This window comes from Hevea brasiliensis, chromosome 6, assembly GCF_030052815.1.
Source record: "Hevea brasiliensis isolate MT/VB/25A 57/8 chromosome 6, ASM3005281v1, whole genome shotgun sequence".
Classification (NCBI taxonomy): domain Eukaryota; kingdom Viridiplantae; phylum Streptophyta; class Magnoliopsida; order Malpighiales; family Euphorbiaceae; genus Hevea; species Hevea brasiliensis.
The window spans coordinates 5,150,338-5,168,126 of NC_079498.1; the positions used below are offsets into that span (position 1 = coordinate 5,150,338).

General features: G+C 34.0%; 1 protein-coding gene across 1 annotated transcript; it reads right to left on the reverse strand.

Moving 5' to 3' along the window:
* Positions 1 to 29: 29 nt before the first annotated feature.
* LOC110654459 (enoyl-[acyl-carrier-protein] reductase, mitochondrial) lies at positions 30 to 4,638 on the reverse strand. The gene is made up of 10 exons (XM_058148288.1): positions 4,360 to 4,638; positions 4,167 to 4,264; positions 3,926 to 4,057; positions 3,402 to 3,545; positions 3,227 to 3,329; positions 1,591 to 1,690; positions 1,347 to 1,423; positions 1,173 to 1,251; positions 461 to 579; positions 30 to 337 (listed from the first exon to the last, which is right to left on the reverse strand). Exons 1-10 carry the CDS (start codon positions 4,563 to 4,565, stop codon positions 244 to 246), a joined length of 1,152 nt encoding a protein of 383 aa, XP_058004271.1. The 5' UTR covers positions 4,566 to 4,638; the 3' UTR covers positions 30 to 243.
* Positions 4,639 to 17,789: the final 13,151 nt, after the last annotated feature.

A 17,789-nucleotide genomic window follows, 5' to 3' on the forward strand; every position in this document is an offset into this window, starting at 1 on the left:
TACGGCTATGCCTTGTGTCAAAATACCGATTCAAGAGAAAAACAGAGAAGATTGAGCAGAGCATAAGGTTTACAGCTTATTCTCAACTCACTTTTGAATATTTCAGAGTTCAGTTTGCCTAGAAAACTGAAATGTTTTGCTTTTTAGTAATTACAACATTGTATTTTTTCCACACAGTTCATGAAATGAACAACCATGCGTAAAGCAGGAATATTTTGGCAACCTTCCTCTGGTCCTTGAGATTTAGAATTTTAAAACTTGTTTAGGTTGGCTTCCTAGTTTTCCAAGTGCCTTGTCCAAAGCTGTGTGAAATTTGTCGAACGGAACCAGCTCCATCCTGCAAAGAGGGTCATCCATCTCAACTAATGAAATACAAAATGTTGCCGACATGAAAGTAATAATTCTATAGAGGCCAAAATAAACAGTGCTGAGTGAATTTGCAAAATAAGGGAAAACATACTCGTATTTCAACTTCCCTTCTCGTGCAAGACACAAAAGATAATCTATCATATTTCTACAATCTTTTGCTTTTTCTGAAGTCATCCATTTTTGCAACCAGAATCCCCTCAAGGAAAGATCCTGCCAACAAACAAACAGACAAACAGAGGCTAAGGACAGAAGCAGGTAATTATAAACAAATACCTGTGAATTTGGAAGGAATCACAATTCAGATTGGACATATGATACTAATGACTATAGTTATATAACACTTTTAAGGCATAAAAGCACTCATGTTTCAACAAACCCACAGTGAAACCAAACCCTTCCACAGGTAAAGAAAATTGAGATCTTGTAATTCCAAGTGATTCAGCTTCAAGCATAAGTAGATATTTAAGTCATCTTGACCATTCTCTAGAAATTCTACTAGTTGGAAAAGGGCATCAAGTAGGGACCAATAACAAGCGATGCAAAATTTCATATTCATTATGTCAGTTCCTTCTACAATTTCTATCTAGTTCACATTATAAATCACTAAACAAAACTCGATCCATAATTCAGTTGTGTTTGTCAACTTTTGACCACTTTCTCGGCTGGTACTTATTTTGTTTTGCATGGAACACAAGCATCTTAAATGCATGATGCAAGAATTTTATACAGGTGTGCTGGCCTAATTTTAAATAACCACCACCTCCATATCAACGCGCTGCGACAAGAAATGAATTAATCTTTACCTTAAAAATGAAGGATGATGTTGATACTGTTACAGGTTTCTTAGACATTCCACCATACGTTACCATTGTTCCTCCCTGCCTGGATACAAGAAATTATTAGTATTCTAAGAGAGATTACAACTTTAGCTAAAAGAATTTTAAAATTCCTCAAGTACTTGTCACTGCATGTCACACCTTAAGAATTTGAGAACCAAAGAAGCAGAATTGCCACCAACACAGTTGAATCCCAAAGAAGGTTCTGGTATATTAGTCTAGCATGCCAAGGAGATGAAAACCAGTAAACTTATGGATTTCAAAAAAATCTAAGAATTAATAAAATTCTAGTAATGAATAACAACACCATGTGAGAAAGGAATAAACACCTCCTACTTCAGATACTATCATATATCAAACATAAGGAGTCCATAGCTGACAATACCAGGAGACCCTTGACATTTTTCACTTCCAGTTGGCTCTCAGTAAACACTTCATCAGCACCTAGTTTTTTTAACATTTCCCTTGCTTCATCTGACCCGGGCCTAAATCAAGCAGAAGGCAACAAGGGAAAGTGTGCTACAGTCATAATAATAATAATAATAATAATAATAATAATAATAAAGAGGTGGCTTGCATTTCTGCCAGCAAAATAGGTTCAAAAAATAAAGAACCTTCAGACACAATACAAGGCTACGAATATCCTTCCATGTTTAGAAACTTGCAGTGTGCTTAATCATACAGAATCTCCCCTCTTGCAGCATGCTTAACATTTAATGTTACTACTTAATTATATGCTGATGCATAAATCACTGTGAAGACACTTTTTTTTTTTTTCACAATCAGTTAGAATGTTCCTTCTATCTATTAATTTTTTTTTAGCTGATCGTCAATGCTCCAATGGACATAGTTGGAAATGTGACAAGGCACAAGCAAATATGATCTTCCATCAAAACTTCGCTTTCCAAAAGGAAATCAAGAAAAATTTTCTACGAGAGTTCATACTCATGCAACCCTAGAGTTAGCCATATAACTTGAAAGGCTGATTGAAAGTAAACCCTAACATTTAAAACAAGTCTAAGCTTAAATTTCCAAAACAATATAATGAAATGATAAAGTGTCTTGAAGGTTATGAAGATTTATGCATACAAAATTAATGTGGCAGAGATGAGGATGCTAACCCTCTGTTTGGGAGGAGATATAGTATAGTAAGGTTTTATAAAGTAAAGTTTTTTAAAGTAAGGTTTTTCATGGTTTGTAGAGATTTATAATTTTTTAGTGTTTGGGAGGAAATGAAGGTTTTTTTAAAGTATTTGAAAGTTTTAAAGCGAAAACCTCCCTAACCCACCAAAAAACCTTCTATCCTCCCAAACAAAAGTTAAAGGTTTTTAAACCTTAAAAAACCTTCAATTACTTTAAAAAACTCCTTCCCAAACAAAGGGTAAGATGGATATAAAGAAATATAAGAATGGACTTGATGATGAATAAATGTGGTCATAAGAAGGTGGACATTGAGAGAAGGGAGGTTGATATGGTTTTGACAAGTACGTAGTTGATCAGCAAATGCACTAGTGCAAAAAAATTGCGCACATTAAAGTCATAGGTAACGAGAAAGCAAGGGGAAAACCTAAGATGACATAAAGTAGTGAAACGGATTTAGTGGCATCAAATCTTTCTAAAAATGCAACCATAGACTAATTGAACTGTGACCTTAAAACTTTCTGAAATGTAGTTCTGTGAAATGAGGAAAAATAATCCATATGGTAGACCCCAACTAGTTTAAAATTAATTTTACATTGTGTCGAGTAATGCCTTGAGGGCAACTATTGCCTTTTATTACACTGAGAATTAAATTGCACTTGGTCAATAACTCAATATGAAAAAACAAATATTCACTTAAGAGATCTAAACTACTTTTTTATTGTTCATCCTTCATGCAGCAAGTTTCAGTAAGACATGAATATAAAAGCAAAGCAAAGCAAACATGCATCAGCAAATTTTGAGCCAATCATAGAAATCGAAATTTAAAGTCAGATGCATGTTAGCTTATATATTGTTCAAATCAAAAGTTCAAACAGTACCTGTCCCTTAAAATATTAATGCTATGGATGCCACGAAATTTTGCAATCTGGATGACACACTGTCCTACAATACTTGTAGCCCCATTTTGCACGATAGAATCTCCTGCAAGCACACACCATTATCAGAAAAAAAAAAAAAAAAAAGTCAAGTGTCAGAATTTAGATGCAGCAATACCTGAATTTAGAGTAGTGAAGTCTTCAAGCATTCTTAAAGCAGTCAAAGGATTAACAGTGATTGTGGCTGCATATTCCATGGGTGAATCTTTATTGATTTTGTGCCAGACATTCTGATCTTGTACAATGTAAGTCTGCCATGTTCCTAGAGAACAAAAAAGATTCACTATCATCCAATAAAATCAAGGAAAGAAAAAGAATGTGAGGTTTGATTCAAATTCCCATCTGCAAATGCTGTTCAGTATTCAGTAAGAAAATGTGTTTCAGTTACAATTTACCATCTAGAAATGTCAATAAACCTGCAAACTTATTCTCTTTGCGAGTTTGTCTGCATCAAGATAAAGACTTTGAACCAACTTGTATTAATCATTATGAAAGTTATTCTCTAAAGGGGTTAATTTCATTCATGATAATTTAACTTATCCCTTTTTTCAGCATTATCTTACTCAAGCAGTAATGCCATGTAAAGAGAAAAACAGAAGAGATGATCACTGCAATAATCAAAGTAAGCAAAAGGGCACGTACCAAAAGATGGTGGAGATGGAATGACCAGATCACCAGGCGAAAGATCCTTAACTGCAGAGCCTACAGAATGCACCTCCCCTACACCCTCATATCCTCCAACTGCAGGCACTGGAGGCCTCACAGGATACACTCCTATAACCCAAACATCATTAACCCAATTAAGATCAAAGCAAAAGAACACAAAATCACTTCAAACGCATTACTAATTTTGAAAATTAAACACAATTTAAACAAACCTGACCTTCTATTCGATTGATATCAGAGGGATTAATAGGAGCAGCCAGCATTTTAACGCACACATCGTTAGCTTTCATTTCCACTGGTGGTATCTCTACTACTCTGTACCAAAAAAATTAACTTTATAGGCATACATAATAAGTATAGGCATACATAGCAAGGGCATAAGTACGTGTTATTTCGGAGTGTGCTGGGACCTGGTGACCGAGTCCGGGTTCCCGTGCTGATCGTAGACGATGGCCTTGGACGGCGGCGATAAGAGGGCGGAGAATGCCCTGATGATTTGGGCTTGAGCCCGAGGAATGTGGGCCGGCCTGAGATTGAAGAGAAACGATGAGGATGGCCCACCGATAGCTTTCATGGCTGTTGCTTTTATCGTCATCATCGTCTTCACCGAAGCCATTTCTATCTCCCGCTACTCTTTCGCCTGTACTCAAAATCAGGTCCAAGGGCACTCTGGAGTTCGCCAATCCAAATCAATTCTTCCAAACGACGTCGTTTACAAAGAATTACTGTTTAATTTCTCTCTACTTTGCTATCATTAATGGTTCATTTTTGTATTTTTAATATTTCCGTTAATAATTAAATTTCAAATGGTAAGTTTACCAAATGGTAAGTGAAAATTATGAATTTACCGTCGGTTCAAACCAAACCCAACACAATCACATAAAAATCAGTCAGTTAATTGTTAATCAAATCGAAATTAAAAAGTTGAAAAAATAAATATCATATAGCATATTATGAAAAATCAAATTAAATTGAATTAAATTAAAAATTAATCGAGACAAATCAAATTAAAATAAATTAATTCAATTCGATTCATAATTTCGCTTTTAGCAATCAAAGCAGTTCATGTAAACACTTTTATTTCATCCCAACAAAATCCAAACCATGGTCAAATCTTAGATTCAATACAATTAAATTTCTCCCAATCAATTTTAACAATCAAACAAAATAAATCTTAAAATTTTTATTTTTATGACACAACAAATATAAAAAATTTTACACATTTATGAAATAAATATAGATTAAATTAATAAAATTATTTGTTCTTAATACATTTTATATGATTGTTTAGTAGACTCTTTATATAAGCCATTATATTTCTTTGGTCAAAGTGATGAAAACAAGTAATTTAAAGCATAATTTTTCACTATATATACTTTTGAATGCCTTTTTATCTTTGAAAAATTTATATGTTGATATTCATTATGGAGAAAATAGATTGAGCTTAAACTTCACTTTAAAAGTTAATTCAGGGGAGAGATTTATCCGAATCATATATATAACTCAAATATCTCGTCTCAAATTAACGTGGAACAACATTCATTAATAAATTTTCTCTTATCTCTATTATACATTTTAATTAAAGGTTAAAAAATTCTTAAACGAAAGAGAAAATTTACTTTTTTTCTTTGAAAGATTAGCCTTTTCTCTTTGTGTTTTCATATGGAAAATTCTTTACAATTGAATAGATGTTAAAAGGGTTTTTCACTTCCTAAACAAATCCTCTTATATCTATAGGAATAAAGTTCAATTTCCTCCCTGTATTTATTAGGGATGTTTAATTTAGCCCAATTTTAACTTTTGGTTCAATTTAATTAAGAAGTTTCAGTTTATTTTCAATTTAGCTCAATTTTGAGAAATATGCAATTCACTGGTGAGTGAGTTGTATTTTTTTTTTAATTTTTTAAATACTTTTAAAGTTAATTATTTTTTAATATTAATTGCTTAATTAATTATTTTTAATCTTAATTAATTAACTATAATGAGTTATTTTTATATTTTACTTTTTTTATATTAATTAATAATATGGAAAAAAATAATATTTTATATTTTTAGTTTTATTTAATTATAATTTTCTAATTTTAAATTAAAAGCATGAAATACAAAAATCATTTTTTTTCATTTAAATAATTAAAATTAATTAAAATTTTAATTTATATTTTTTATATTTTTAGTTTAATTAATAATATTGAAAAATAAAAATAATATTTTTATTTTTTATTTAAATAATTATACAATATAAAAATAATATTTTAATATTAAAAAAATAATTAAATATTAAAAAATAGCACATATTAATCAATTGAGCTAATTTGAGCATAAATCAAAATTTATGGGTTAAATTAGATCAAAAGTTAAAAATGATCTAAATTGAATCTCCCCAATGAGTACAGGGAGCAAATTAACCCTCATTTCAATATCTATATATATAAACTAGTTTATCAAGAATGCATAAGAAAAAAAGAATATTGTGATTACAATTAACGGATTTAACTCTTAATAAAAGAATTTATAATGAAAAAGAACTCTTAAATGGAATGTTTTAGAAGTGAATGTAGGCTATGTAGGCTTTGAGTGCCAAACTAATGTAAATCATTGTGTTTGATATGAATGTTAATTATCGTCTTCAATATCAGTCACTTTTAATACTTATCATATTATTAGTCTATATTATTTATTTTTAAAATTTTCTCTTATTTCTCTCTCTTATTTATCACCAATAGACAAAGTTCTTTTTTTCGCTCTCTATTACTTATTCATACATCCATTCATCATTAATAATTTATGAAAATAAATAATACAAACTAATAATATGGCAAGTATTAAAAGTTACTGTAGTTAAAGATGGTAGATAACATTCCTCTATCTCGTGTTAGGTTATCAAAGCAAAGTATATTTTTTTATCCCTTATATTGCTATTGTTTGATTTATTGGTTGACTTCCATTAATGCACTTATTTATTATGGAAAAAATTATTATTTAATTTATATATTTTAATGAACACATTTCGGATGATTTAATTTAAAATCGTTTAGAATAGAGAAAGAGAATTCATATAACCTGCTCTAAATTATTGGGATAAAGAGTTGTGTATATATTTTAACGAAGTTATTATTTGATTCTTATATTTTGAAAAGTAAATTATTTAGTTATTGTATTTTATTTTCATTTAATTATTTAGTCTTTTAGTTAAATTTTTCATTTGTCAATAAATTTTAATATTAGTTCGACTGTTTAGTGCTTTTACAGTTTAGTTACATTTAAATTGTTGAGTTATTTCATTAGTTAGACTCTAAATTTAAAACAATGATATAAATTAAAACAATAAGTAGTAATAGAGATTTAAAAAAATAAAAAAACAATATTAGATATTATTTAATTTTTAATTTTTTTTGTCAATAATAAGTTTATCAAAATTAAATTGAAAAATAAAATTAATGAATAAATTGATAAAAATTAAAAAGGATTAACTAAAATTGATAAAGTATGAAAAAATTTAAATTATTTTATTAGTTAATGAATTTAATCAATGTGAATTGAATTTCTTAACAAAATTAAAGAAAATGTAAATAATTAACAATTAATTTAATAAAACACATGATCAATAATGACAGTTAAAATATTATTAATTTAGTAAAACAAATTTCACAATGATCCCATTTTAAAGGTATTAGCCCAATGTGTTCACTACTCAGAAGATTTCAATTATGATATTATTTTTTAATTTTTTTATTACATTTAAATGATAATGTAAAACTCCTAATTTTTAAATAATTATTTTATATGTAAATATAAATATTTTAGTCTAAATCCTGGTGTTGTTGGCTTTGCATAGGTACTTTTATTTAATGGCAATTTGACCATCGCTCGGATTTATAATTTCGGGCTGAGCAGATAAGCTGCTGAAATCACTTCGGAACCAGGTTAAAGTTATAGGCTACCCCACCATTTTCAGACGTCTCGAACGAGTTCCAAGGGTCAGAATTGGCATAGGTAAACCCGAACTCCAACTTTCTTCAATTTTATAGTGCTGGGTTTAGAATAAAATTTCATATAATATTCGTGGGTAGTTAGAAAATTATAATTCCTTTTGTATTAGCTTAGTAATATTGCTAAGGACCGCGAGGCAAAATTTTAGAATTTTTAGAGCTTATTTTGATAGTTTTTGCAAAAAGTGTTAGTTGTAAAGACTAAATTGTAGTTGTTGACTGTTTAGATGAGCCCATGAGGGGCCATGTAATGTGATTGAGTTATGTGACTTGTGGATATAGATGTGTATTTTTGAGTCATTTTGCAGGTTGGGTAAGTCATAGGTATTGGGAGAATTCTGTAGGATTTTCGATACAACTTAGGGTGTCTTTAGTTCTTTTTAATTTATATTGAGTCAATTATATTAAATAAATATAATATAATTGTCAGGTGAACCGGGACAGCCTTCCTCCTCTGTCCAGCTACCATATCGACCTCGGTTTACATCTGTGAGTAAAATATTGATTTTAATTATAATTTCAATATTATTATATGTTCAGGCATACCCATGCATCACTTATAAATATAGATCTATGTAGTTAAATACTAGGCACATTTTATATTGCATTATTAATTAATGAAATGCTATAGATATTATTTTATGATAATTTAGAGCAGTGTGTGTATATTGGCGTGCGTGTGGTGTGTGATATTGGATATGGACAGATGAGTAGACGCAGTTGGAGCTTGACTCGCTAGGATTCGATCCTTTTATGGATAAGTCAAGGTAGGCACGGCTCGAGATGATCTCGCTGGCCCTCGCATTTAGTCTATTAAGCAAAAGTTCGACTTGAGATATACTCATTGGCAGAGGTTGGATTAAGACAGCTGTATAGAGGATCAGCTCCCATATATGTATTGTTTGAATATTATATGGGTGTGTGAGTGCTCCAAATTATCTTTTTGTTGTTTATGATGAGATTTGTGTATGAAAACTATGAAGGTGTTGCATTCCACTCTTTAGGATACATTAGCTTTCGATAGCTATAGAAATTGTACTTAAAATCGGTATTTTACTCTTTTAGTTGAACGCTCATTCCTGTTCACCTATTTTTCCAGGATACAGGAGGTCCTTTATTGAATTCTAACCTGCCTCTCTCATTCGTAGGTTGTTTAGTAATGTCTGTTATGTTTTGTATAATTTTACTAAATTCTACAACTCTGTATGTGTTAGAAGTATTTTATTTAATTTGGGTATGTAATATAATGTCATGTTATATTTGTAAATCTATTAAATGCATGTATGATTGGATTGAATGAGGGAGCTGAGCTCCCATTTGATTTTATGACATGATGAGTATGTGGAGGGTGAGCTGAGCTTTCCAAATTGTTATATATTGTATTTTAGGGGTGTGCAAACGGTCGGTTCGGTTCCGAACCGAACCGAACCGAACCGAACCGAACCGATAAAACCGAAAACCGAAAATCGAAAATTTTAAAAATCGAACCGAACCGATTGATAAGAGAAAATCGAACCGAATCGAACCGATAAATTTCTGTTCGGTTCGGTTTTAAACCGATCAAACCGAAATTTATAAAATTTCATATTTTAAACATTAAATCTAAATAATAAAAACATAAAAACAAAAAAAAATTAGAAATCAAAACTAAAAAATCTTTAGGTTCGGTTCGATTCAATTTGATTAGATTTTTTTTTGATTTCCTATATATATTAATAATTTCGGTTCGGTTCGGTTTTTTGATTTTTTTATGAAAATAACCGAACCGAACCGATTAACCGAAATTATCAAAATTATAAACCGAACCGAACCGATTAAATTTTAAAACTAAACCGATTGAACCGAATTGTAACACCCCTGATTTTTTATATATTATTATTAGGCTTCGTGTAGGTATCCTCAATTCGCGGAAATCGGCGGTTGTCCGGATTCGTGAATTGGAAAAGTCTCGAATTGGATCGAGATTTTGGCTACCCCACCATTGTCGGGCATCTCAAGTCGGAATCGGCAAAGGTAAACCCGAACCTTGCTTTTTCGTAATTTTCTAGTGCTTAAATAGGATTAAAAATCCATAAAATATTCGTGGTAGCTTAAAAAATTACGATTCTTTTTGCAATAGCTTAGTAATATTTCTAAGGACCGCGGGGCAAAGTTTTATAATTTTTAGAGCTTATTTGAGCAGTTTTTGCAAAAATGATCAATTATAAGGACTAAATTGAAATTTTACATGTTGTGATGAATGATTGATTCCCAGGAGGGGCTGTGTGATGTGATTGAGTTGTGGATATATGGATTGTGGATATAGAAGTGTGTTTTGAGCCCTTTAAAGTGTTGGGTAGGTCCTAGGTATAGGGGAGACTGGATTTTGGCACGACTTAGGGCGTATTGGGTCTTTTCTTGATTTGTATTGGGTCATTTGTATTAAATAATTGTAATATAATTGTCGTGTTTCTTCCTCCGCCTGATCAAGTCTGTGAGTAGAATATTAATTTTAATCGTAATTTCGATATTATTATATGTTCAAGCATGCCCATGCATCACTTATATGCATATATTTATGTAGTTAAACTCTAGGCACGAATTATGTTGCATTGATAACTGTTAATGTGCCATGAGTGTTGTTGTGGTAATTTGGAGCAGTGTGCGTGCGTTGGCGTGCGTGTGATGTGGTGTGGACTATGGATAGCACGGGTAGACACGGCTTGAGTTCTTAGCTGGGACCCGGTCCTTCGGGGTATACACGGCTTGAGTTCTTAGATGGGACCCCGATTTGGTATTTAATTGGAAGTCAATGAGTTCTTGGCACAGTTGGATTTAAGAGAGTCAGATAGGGGATCAGCTCCCATATACTATGAATGATGTTACAGGGTGTGTGAGTGCTCCAAATTACCTTTTTGATGCTATGATGTGAATATGATGTTAATGTTGCATTTCACTCTACAGGTTGCATTAGTTTCAGATAGTTATAGAGATTATAGTTAAGATTGATATTTTACTCTCTGAGTCGAACGCTCACTCCTGTTCAAAAATTTTTACAGGCCACAGGAGGATATTTTGTTCTGGGTTAACCTGCTTTTATCCTTCGCAGGTTGTTTATCCATGTTTGTGTAATTTTAATTACTCCTAGAATTTCCGCATGTGTTAGCAGTATTTATTTGAATTTGGTCTGTAATATTTTTATCATGTTGGACCTGTAAACTTAAATATGTTATGTATGTTTGATGGATTGGATGAGGGAGCTGAGCTCCCATTTATTTTATGTTGATGAGTATGTGGAGGGTGAGCTGAGCTCCCCAATTGAGTATTTATTGTGTTTACAGGTCGGGTGAGTCAAAACTCCCGTTGGAAAGTCCATTTTATGGCGGACTCTGTCCGCTTGGTTTCTTGAATTTGGGCCCAATGGGCCTCGTGGGTAAATGAACATTAAGGCTTACTACGGGCCTCGGGGCTTTAGGTCCTAGGCCCATAGGTTGGGTCATGACAAATGTGGTATCGAGCTTAGGCTCGATTCATAGGAAAAATTATCTAAGTGTTGGGAAGAGTCTACTAGGAGTCACATGCGGAGTATAGGATGTCTTTTCTGTAATTCTTTGTTTCTAGATTCTACGTTATACCTGGAAATATAAGATTACCTCTTAGTGTCTTGATTTTCGTGGAGTACAGAAATGTGAAATAGAGTTAGTAGACATGTGAGATCTATCATGAGGATACTCCAAGAAATGTTATATTTTGTCAAGATGGGTTTAAATTGTGTGCCCATTTCGTAAGACACGAGTACATAAAAGTGAGTCTTAAAAGTACAGTTGCCTAGATAAGGATGAGGATACCAGATGACCTTAGAATAAGTTTGTGATAATAGAAGATTCGGAGAGATAAGAAATTAGGAGACCTAGTTTGTCGGGACGTATCGTAGTAACTATACAATATTCTCGATGTCCGCTCACATGAGATTATTGTGTAGAGCTGCGTGCATCCCCGTGGTGCTCCATGATGAGGGTGTTTGAGATGGCTTCGCTTTTGGTACTTATGCAGTTCTATATTTGCAGAGGAGTTGGGAACTCTGGCTAAGAGTTTAGAGTTAGAATATTGAAAGGTCACGGTTGGGTGATAACTAGAGTCGTGACTCAGTTATCCCAAAGATGAGCTAGAGTTTCATCAAGAGTTGCCATCGGACTGCAGGTTTGGACTAGTTGCAAAGTAAAGGTGACACTTATAGAGTGAGAATAGTATACCTTGTGTGTATCAAGATGGAATAAAGTACAACTCTACTACCTAGAGAAGGTCGAAACTATGAATTGATGATTTATAGAGCTATGATATGATAAAAGAGTCATTAACTTGACATGGTTGCCGCAAGGTGGTAGATGTAGTACCTTTGTTAGTTAGGATATAGTCCTATCTTTAATGGATCGAAGGTTATTAATGATAATAATGACTTATGGAATAGTATCCCGGATGGACCGTAGAGTGTGGTAGAGAGTAGTTGGCTCGGATATCCCGGAGAGGATACAAGTTCCATTATAGGAATCATATATAATCGATCACGATGGATGTAAATCCTTTGAATTGGATGACGGGTTTGGGTGCGAAATCTTAAGTTTTGGAATTGAGTAAACATGGAAAATAATAATAATAATAATAATAAAAATAATAATAAATAAAATTCAGAATCGGTTCTCGAGGTAGTAAGGGTATTATGTAAGTTAAAGGATAAGAATAGAGATCATACAATAAAAGTATGTAATTGAGTTCCTTTCTAATTTCAAATTATTCAAAACAATAGTATAATCTAATTATAATAGTGTTAAGAGTAATAAATTAGCGAAGATAAATCACAGAAGGCCAATGGATAAAGAAAGTGCAGAATGAAAGTTTGGGCAATTGATTGCAGATGCAATATAATCTAAATGCTAGTGGAAGTACTAGCTAGAGTGGTCAAAGGACCAAGACATATGATAACGCGATAGAGACTCTAAAAGATATAGTTAGCAAGTATTATGTTAGGAAGAAGAATGGAACCAGGGATAGAATAGTCAAGTTCTATTTTGAGTAAGACAAATGAAATAAATGAAAGGACAACCTAAAGAGCGCATAATAAAAGGAACAAAGTTAAGATATAGGATAGGCTAAGTGTTATTCTTGGCAAGGAGAATGACAAGGATGGAAAACCCAAAATGGGATCACATTAGTGAGAAAAGTGATGGAGGTATGGAATACAATAATAATGAGTAAATGTTAGAAGGTGTGCGATGGTATTGGACTACCTAAATAGGTAGAGAAAGAGAAGTTAGTAAGTAAGTTGAATAAAAGTCGTCTAAGGGATCAAATTAATGACCCTAGATAAGGGTGGAATTAGTGTTGGAAGAATTTATTAGTGAGAGAAATCTTTCAGGAATCAACAAAAGTTAAGGGCACAATAAAAACGATGATAGATATGAATCATAGGTCGAGTATAAGTAAAGTTAATAAATTATAAAATATTATGTCAAGAAGGAAAATGGTACGGTAAAGGGTTTATGCAGATGATAACTTATAGGTAGAGCATAATTGTTCTAAGAGATGATGAAATTTGGAGATAAAGACCAAGAAACTTAGGTGAAACGTTATAATATGACAATCGGGTGTAGTTGAATATAAGAGGATATTTTCTTTCTTTTCAAGTTTAGCTTGTGCTTTTGGTTCTAGAAGGTTATATAAGGAACAAAAACTGAGTCAAGGAGACCTAGTTATTGAGAGTTTAGTAGGCACAAATTCATACATAATTTCCTGATATGAGAATGACAGTAAGTGCATACCTAGTATTAAGTATGAAAGGTAACAGAGTACTGACAGGAGTTAAATTGAGTTAGCTACTAAGGCTTGCAACTGTTTTAAACTATGAGCTGTATGAAGTTCTATTTATGGTTGAGATTCTATAGATGAATTTGTTTCTGATGGGTAATTTGAGGTTGAAGTTTAGAAAGCTATAGTGCGTATATATGATTATATTAAGGAGAATGAACACGTGAAGTATCTTGTTTGGAATTAAGGCATGACACATATTTCCTACAGTAGTGTTAGTTCGGATGGAACTTATAGTTTATGGGGCTCATATTCATCCAGATAAGCAATTTCCTACTAAGGTAGGGAATGATAATGTTTTGATAGTTAAGTTGGAAAAAGGGGGTACAAAAAAATTCTCTATGGGTAATTATAAGTGTTACATAAGGTGAAGAATGTTTGGTAGGAGTAAATCATAGGGTTAGAATTCTCAAGTAATGAAACTAGTAATCAAGATAAGACTAAGAAATAAAAAGAAAGTTAAAGTTGATGATGGGATAGACATCTTTGAAGGAAAAGGTGTAAGGATGAGATAGGACTAAAATTAAGGAATAAGTGTTGAAAAGATACCAACAATACCAAAAATAGGAAAAGGGAAGTTGATAAGATCCAAAGGACGGGAAGAGAGCTCGATAGAGTCGTTATAATGATGAGGATAAGGAGTGTCTAACCGTGTTAACACTACCTATGAGCGGTGAAGGATACACCGTGTCGTGACGCCTTGAGTTGGCCTAGGGTGTGTTTTGATGCGGAATGGAAAAGTAGTGGCTTATGCTTCAAGGCACCAAGAGGCATGAGCGTAACTATCCCACCCATGATTTGGAAATGGGTAGTCTTTGCACTAAAAACTGGAGACACTACCGTATGGTGAAGTGTGCGAGATATACACCGACTATAAGAGTTTAAAGTACATCTTCCAACAGAGGGATTTAAACTTGAGACAGAGGAGATGGATGGAGCTGAAGACTATGATTGCCCCATCCAGCACTCACCGGGAAGGCCAATATAGTAGCAGATGCTTTAAGCGTAAAAATCTTCGCACATTTAGAGAAGAAGCCGTTGATTCAGGAGGTACATGAGTTGATGGATCAAGGTTTAATCCTAGATCTTTCAGATGAGGGGTATTGTTGGCTCATTTTTGGTGAGGCAACAGAGTTAGAGTTTCGAGACCAACAATTGATGAAGATCATAGAAAGAGCAAAGAAGGTGAAGGTGGTGAGTTCGGATTTGCCAATGATGGCGCCTAGTGCAAGGTTCTAGGATATGTGTGCCCGATGTGGACAACCTCGGGAATGAAATCATGCGAGAGGCACACTACACTGTCCACCCGATTCCACCAAGATGTACCATGATGTGAAAGATAGCTATTGGTGGAATGGCATGAAGAGAGACATAGCGACTTTGTGTCCAAGTGCTTGACTTGTCGAAGGTGAAGTTTGAACACCAGAGACCGTCAGGGAAGTTGCAAGAGTTCCCTATCCCAGAATGGAAGTGGGAACTGATCACTATGGCTTTTGTGACTGGGTTGCCTCGTACCATGCGAGGATATGATTTGATATGGGTAATTGTAGAACGCTAGACCAAATCAGCTCACTTCTTGTGAAAACTACATATTGACTCTACATTCAAGAAATAGTCGATTGCATGGAGTTCCAGCTTCCATAATATCCACAGAGGGCCTGATTCACTTCTCGGTTTTGGAGAAAGTTGCAGGAGGCACTTGGCACCTGCTTGAACTTTAGTACGGCTTTCCACCCTCAGACAGACGGACAGTCTGAAAGGACAATCCAAACACTGGAAGACATGCTTCGCATGAGTGTCTTGGATTTTGGAGGTCAATTGGATGAGCAGCTAGCTTTGGTGGAGTTTGCCTACAACAACAACCACTCCAAAGATAGGGATGGCACCCTATGAGGCATTATATGGAAGAAAGTGTAGGTCTCTCTGTGTTGGACGAAATGGGGAAGCGAAGGTGCATGATGTAGACCTAGTGACACTTGAGAGATAGTTCCTTTAATCGAGGAAGGACTCAAGGCAGAGTTATGCACCCAGACGGAGGGATGTGGAGTTTGCTATGTATTCTCAAGATTTCTCCAATGAAGGGAGTCATGAGATTTGGAAAGAAGGGCAAGTTGGTACCTCGGTATATTGGACCTTTGAGGTTACCGATAGAGTTGGATTGGAGCTACCACCCAACCTTTCTCACGCTCATCCCGTGTTTCACATCTCTATGCTCAGAAATACATTCGATTCTTCTCATGTACTACGATGTAATAGAACTAAAGGAGAACTTGACATTTGAGGAGCAACTAGCCATAGTGGACTACCAAGTGAGACACTAAGATCAAAACAGATCCTTATGGTTAAGGTTTTGTGGAGGAGTGGAAGAGTGCACTGGAGTCGAACGGACATGTGTAGCAAGTACCCTTATATGTTCAATGTGTAATCATGTACTTTATTGCTTGTGTAAAATTCGAGGACGAATTTTCTATAAGGGGAAGAATGTAACACCGATTTTTATATATTATTATTAGGCTTCGTAGGTATCCTCAATTCGCGGAAATTTTGTCCGGAGAATTGGAAAAGTCTCCGAATTGGATCGAGATTTTGGCTACCCCACCATTGTCGGGCATCCAAGTCGGAATCGGCAAAGGTAAACCCGAACCTTGCTTTTTCGTAATTTTCTAGTGCTTAAATAGGATTAAAAATCCATAAAATATTAAGTGGTAGCTTAGAAAATTACGATTCTTTTTGCAATAGCTTAGTAATATTTCTAAGGACCATGGGCAAAGTTTTATAATTTTTAGAGCTTATTTGAGCGCTTTTTGCAAAAATGATCAATTATAAGGACTAAATTGAAATTTTACATGTTGTGATGAATGATTGATCGGGAGGGTGTGATGTGATTGAGTTGTGGATATATGGATTGTGGATATAGAAGTGTGTTTTGAGCCCTTTTGCGAGCAGTTGGGTAGGTCCTAGGTATAGGGAGACTCGCCGGATTTTTGCACGACTTAGGACGTATTGGGTCTTTTCTTGATTTGTATTGGGTCATTTGTATTAAATAATTGTAATATAATTGTCGTGACCTTTCTTCCTCCGCCCACCGCCATGATCAAGTCCGTGAGTAGAATATTAATTTTAATCGTAATTTCGATATTATTATATGTTCAAGCATGCCCATGCATAACTTATATGAATATATTTATGTACTTAAACTCTAGGCACTAATTATTTTGCATAGATAAATGTGCCATGAGTGTTGTTGTGGTAATTTGGAGTGCGTTGGCGTGCGTGTGATGTGGTGTGGACTATGGATAGGACGGGTAGACACGGCTTGAGTTCTGGGACCGGTCCTTGGTAGACACGGCTTGAGTTCTTGGACCCGATTTGGTATTTAAGTGGAAGTCCGAAATGAGTTCTTGGCACTGATTGTATTTAAGAGAGCTGTATAGGGGATCAGCTCCCATATACTATGAATGATGTTACAGGGTGTGTGAGTGCTCCAAATTACCTTTTTGATGCTATGATGTGAATATGATGTTAATGTTGCATTTCACTCTACAGGTTGCATTAGTTTCAGATAGTTATAGAGATTATAGTTAAGATTGATATTTTACTCCGAGTCGAACGCTCACTCTGCTTCAAAAATTTTTACAGCCACAGGAGGATATTTTGTTCAGGTTAACTCGCTTTATCCTTCGCAGGTTGTTTATCCATGTTTGTGTAATTTTAATTACTCCTAGAATTTCCGCATGTGTTAGCAGTATTTATTTGAATTTGGTCTGTAATATTTTTATCATGTTGGACCTGTAAACTTAAATATGTTATGTATGTTTGATGGATTGGATGAGGGAGCTGAGCTCCCATTTATTTTATGTTGATGAGTATGTGGAGGGTGAGCTGAGCTCCCCAATTGAGTATTTATTGTGTTTACAGGTCGGGTGAGTCAAAAACTCCCCGTTGGAAAGTCCATTTTATGGGACTTGGTTTCTTGAATTTGGGCCCAATGGGCCTCAGAATTGGGTAAA

Coding starts and splice junctions, on each gene's coding strand:
- LOC110654459 (XM_058148288.1), bottom strand. CDS start 4,565: ATGGCTTCGGTGAAGACGATGATGACGATAAAAGCAACAGCCATGAAA. Junction 4,265..4,359: donor AACCCGGACTCGGTCACCAG/GTCCCAGCACAC, acceptor TTTTTGGTACAG/AGTAGTAGAGATACCACCAG. Junction 3,330..3,401: donor CTTCACTACTCTAAATTCAG/GTATTGCTGCAT, acceptor GTGTGCTTGCAG/GAGATTCTATCGTGCAAAAT.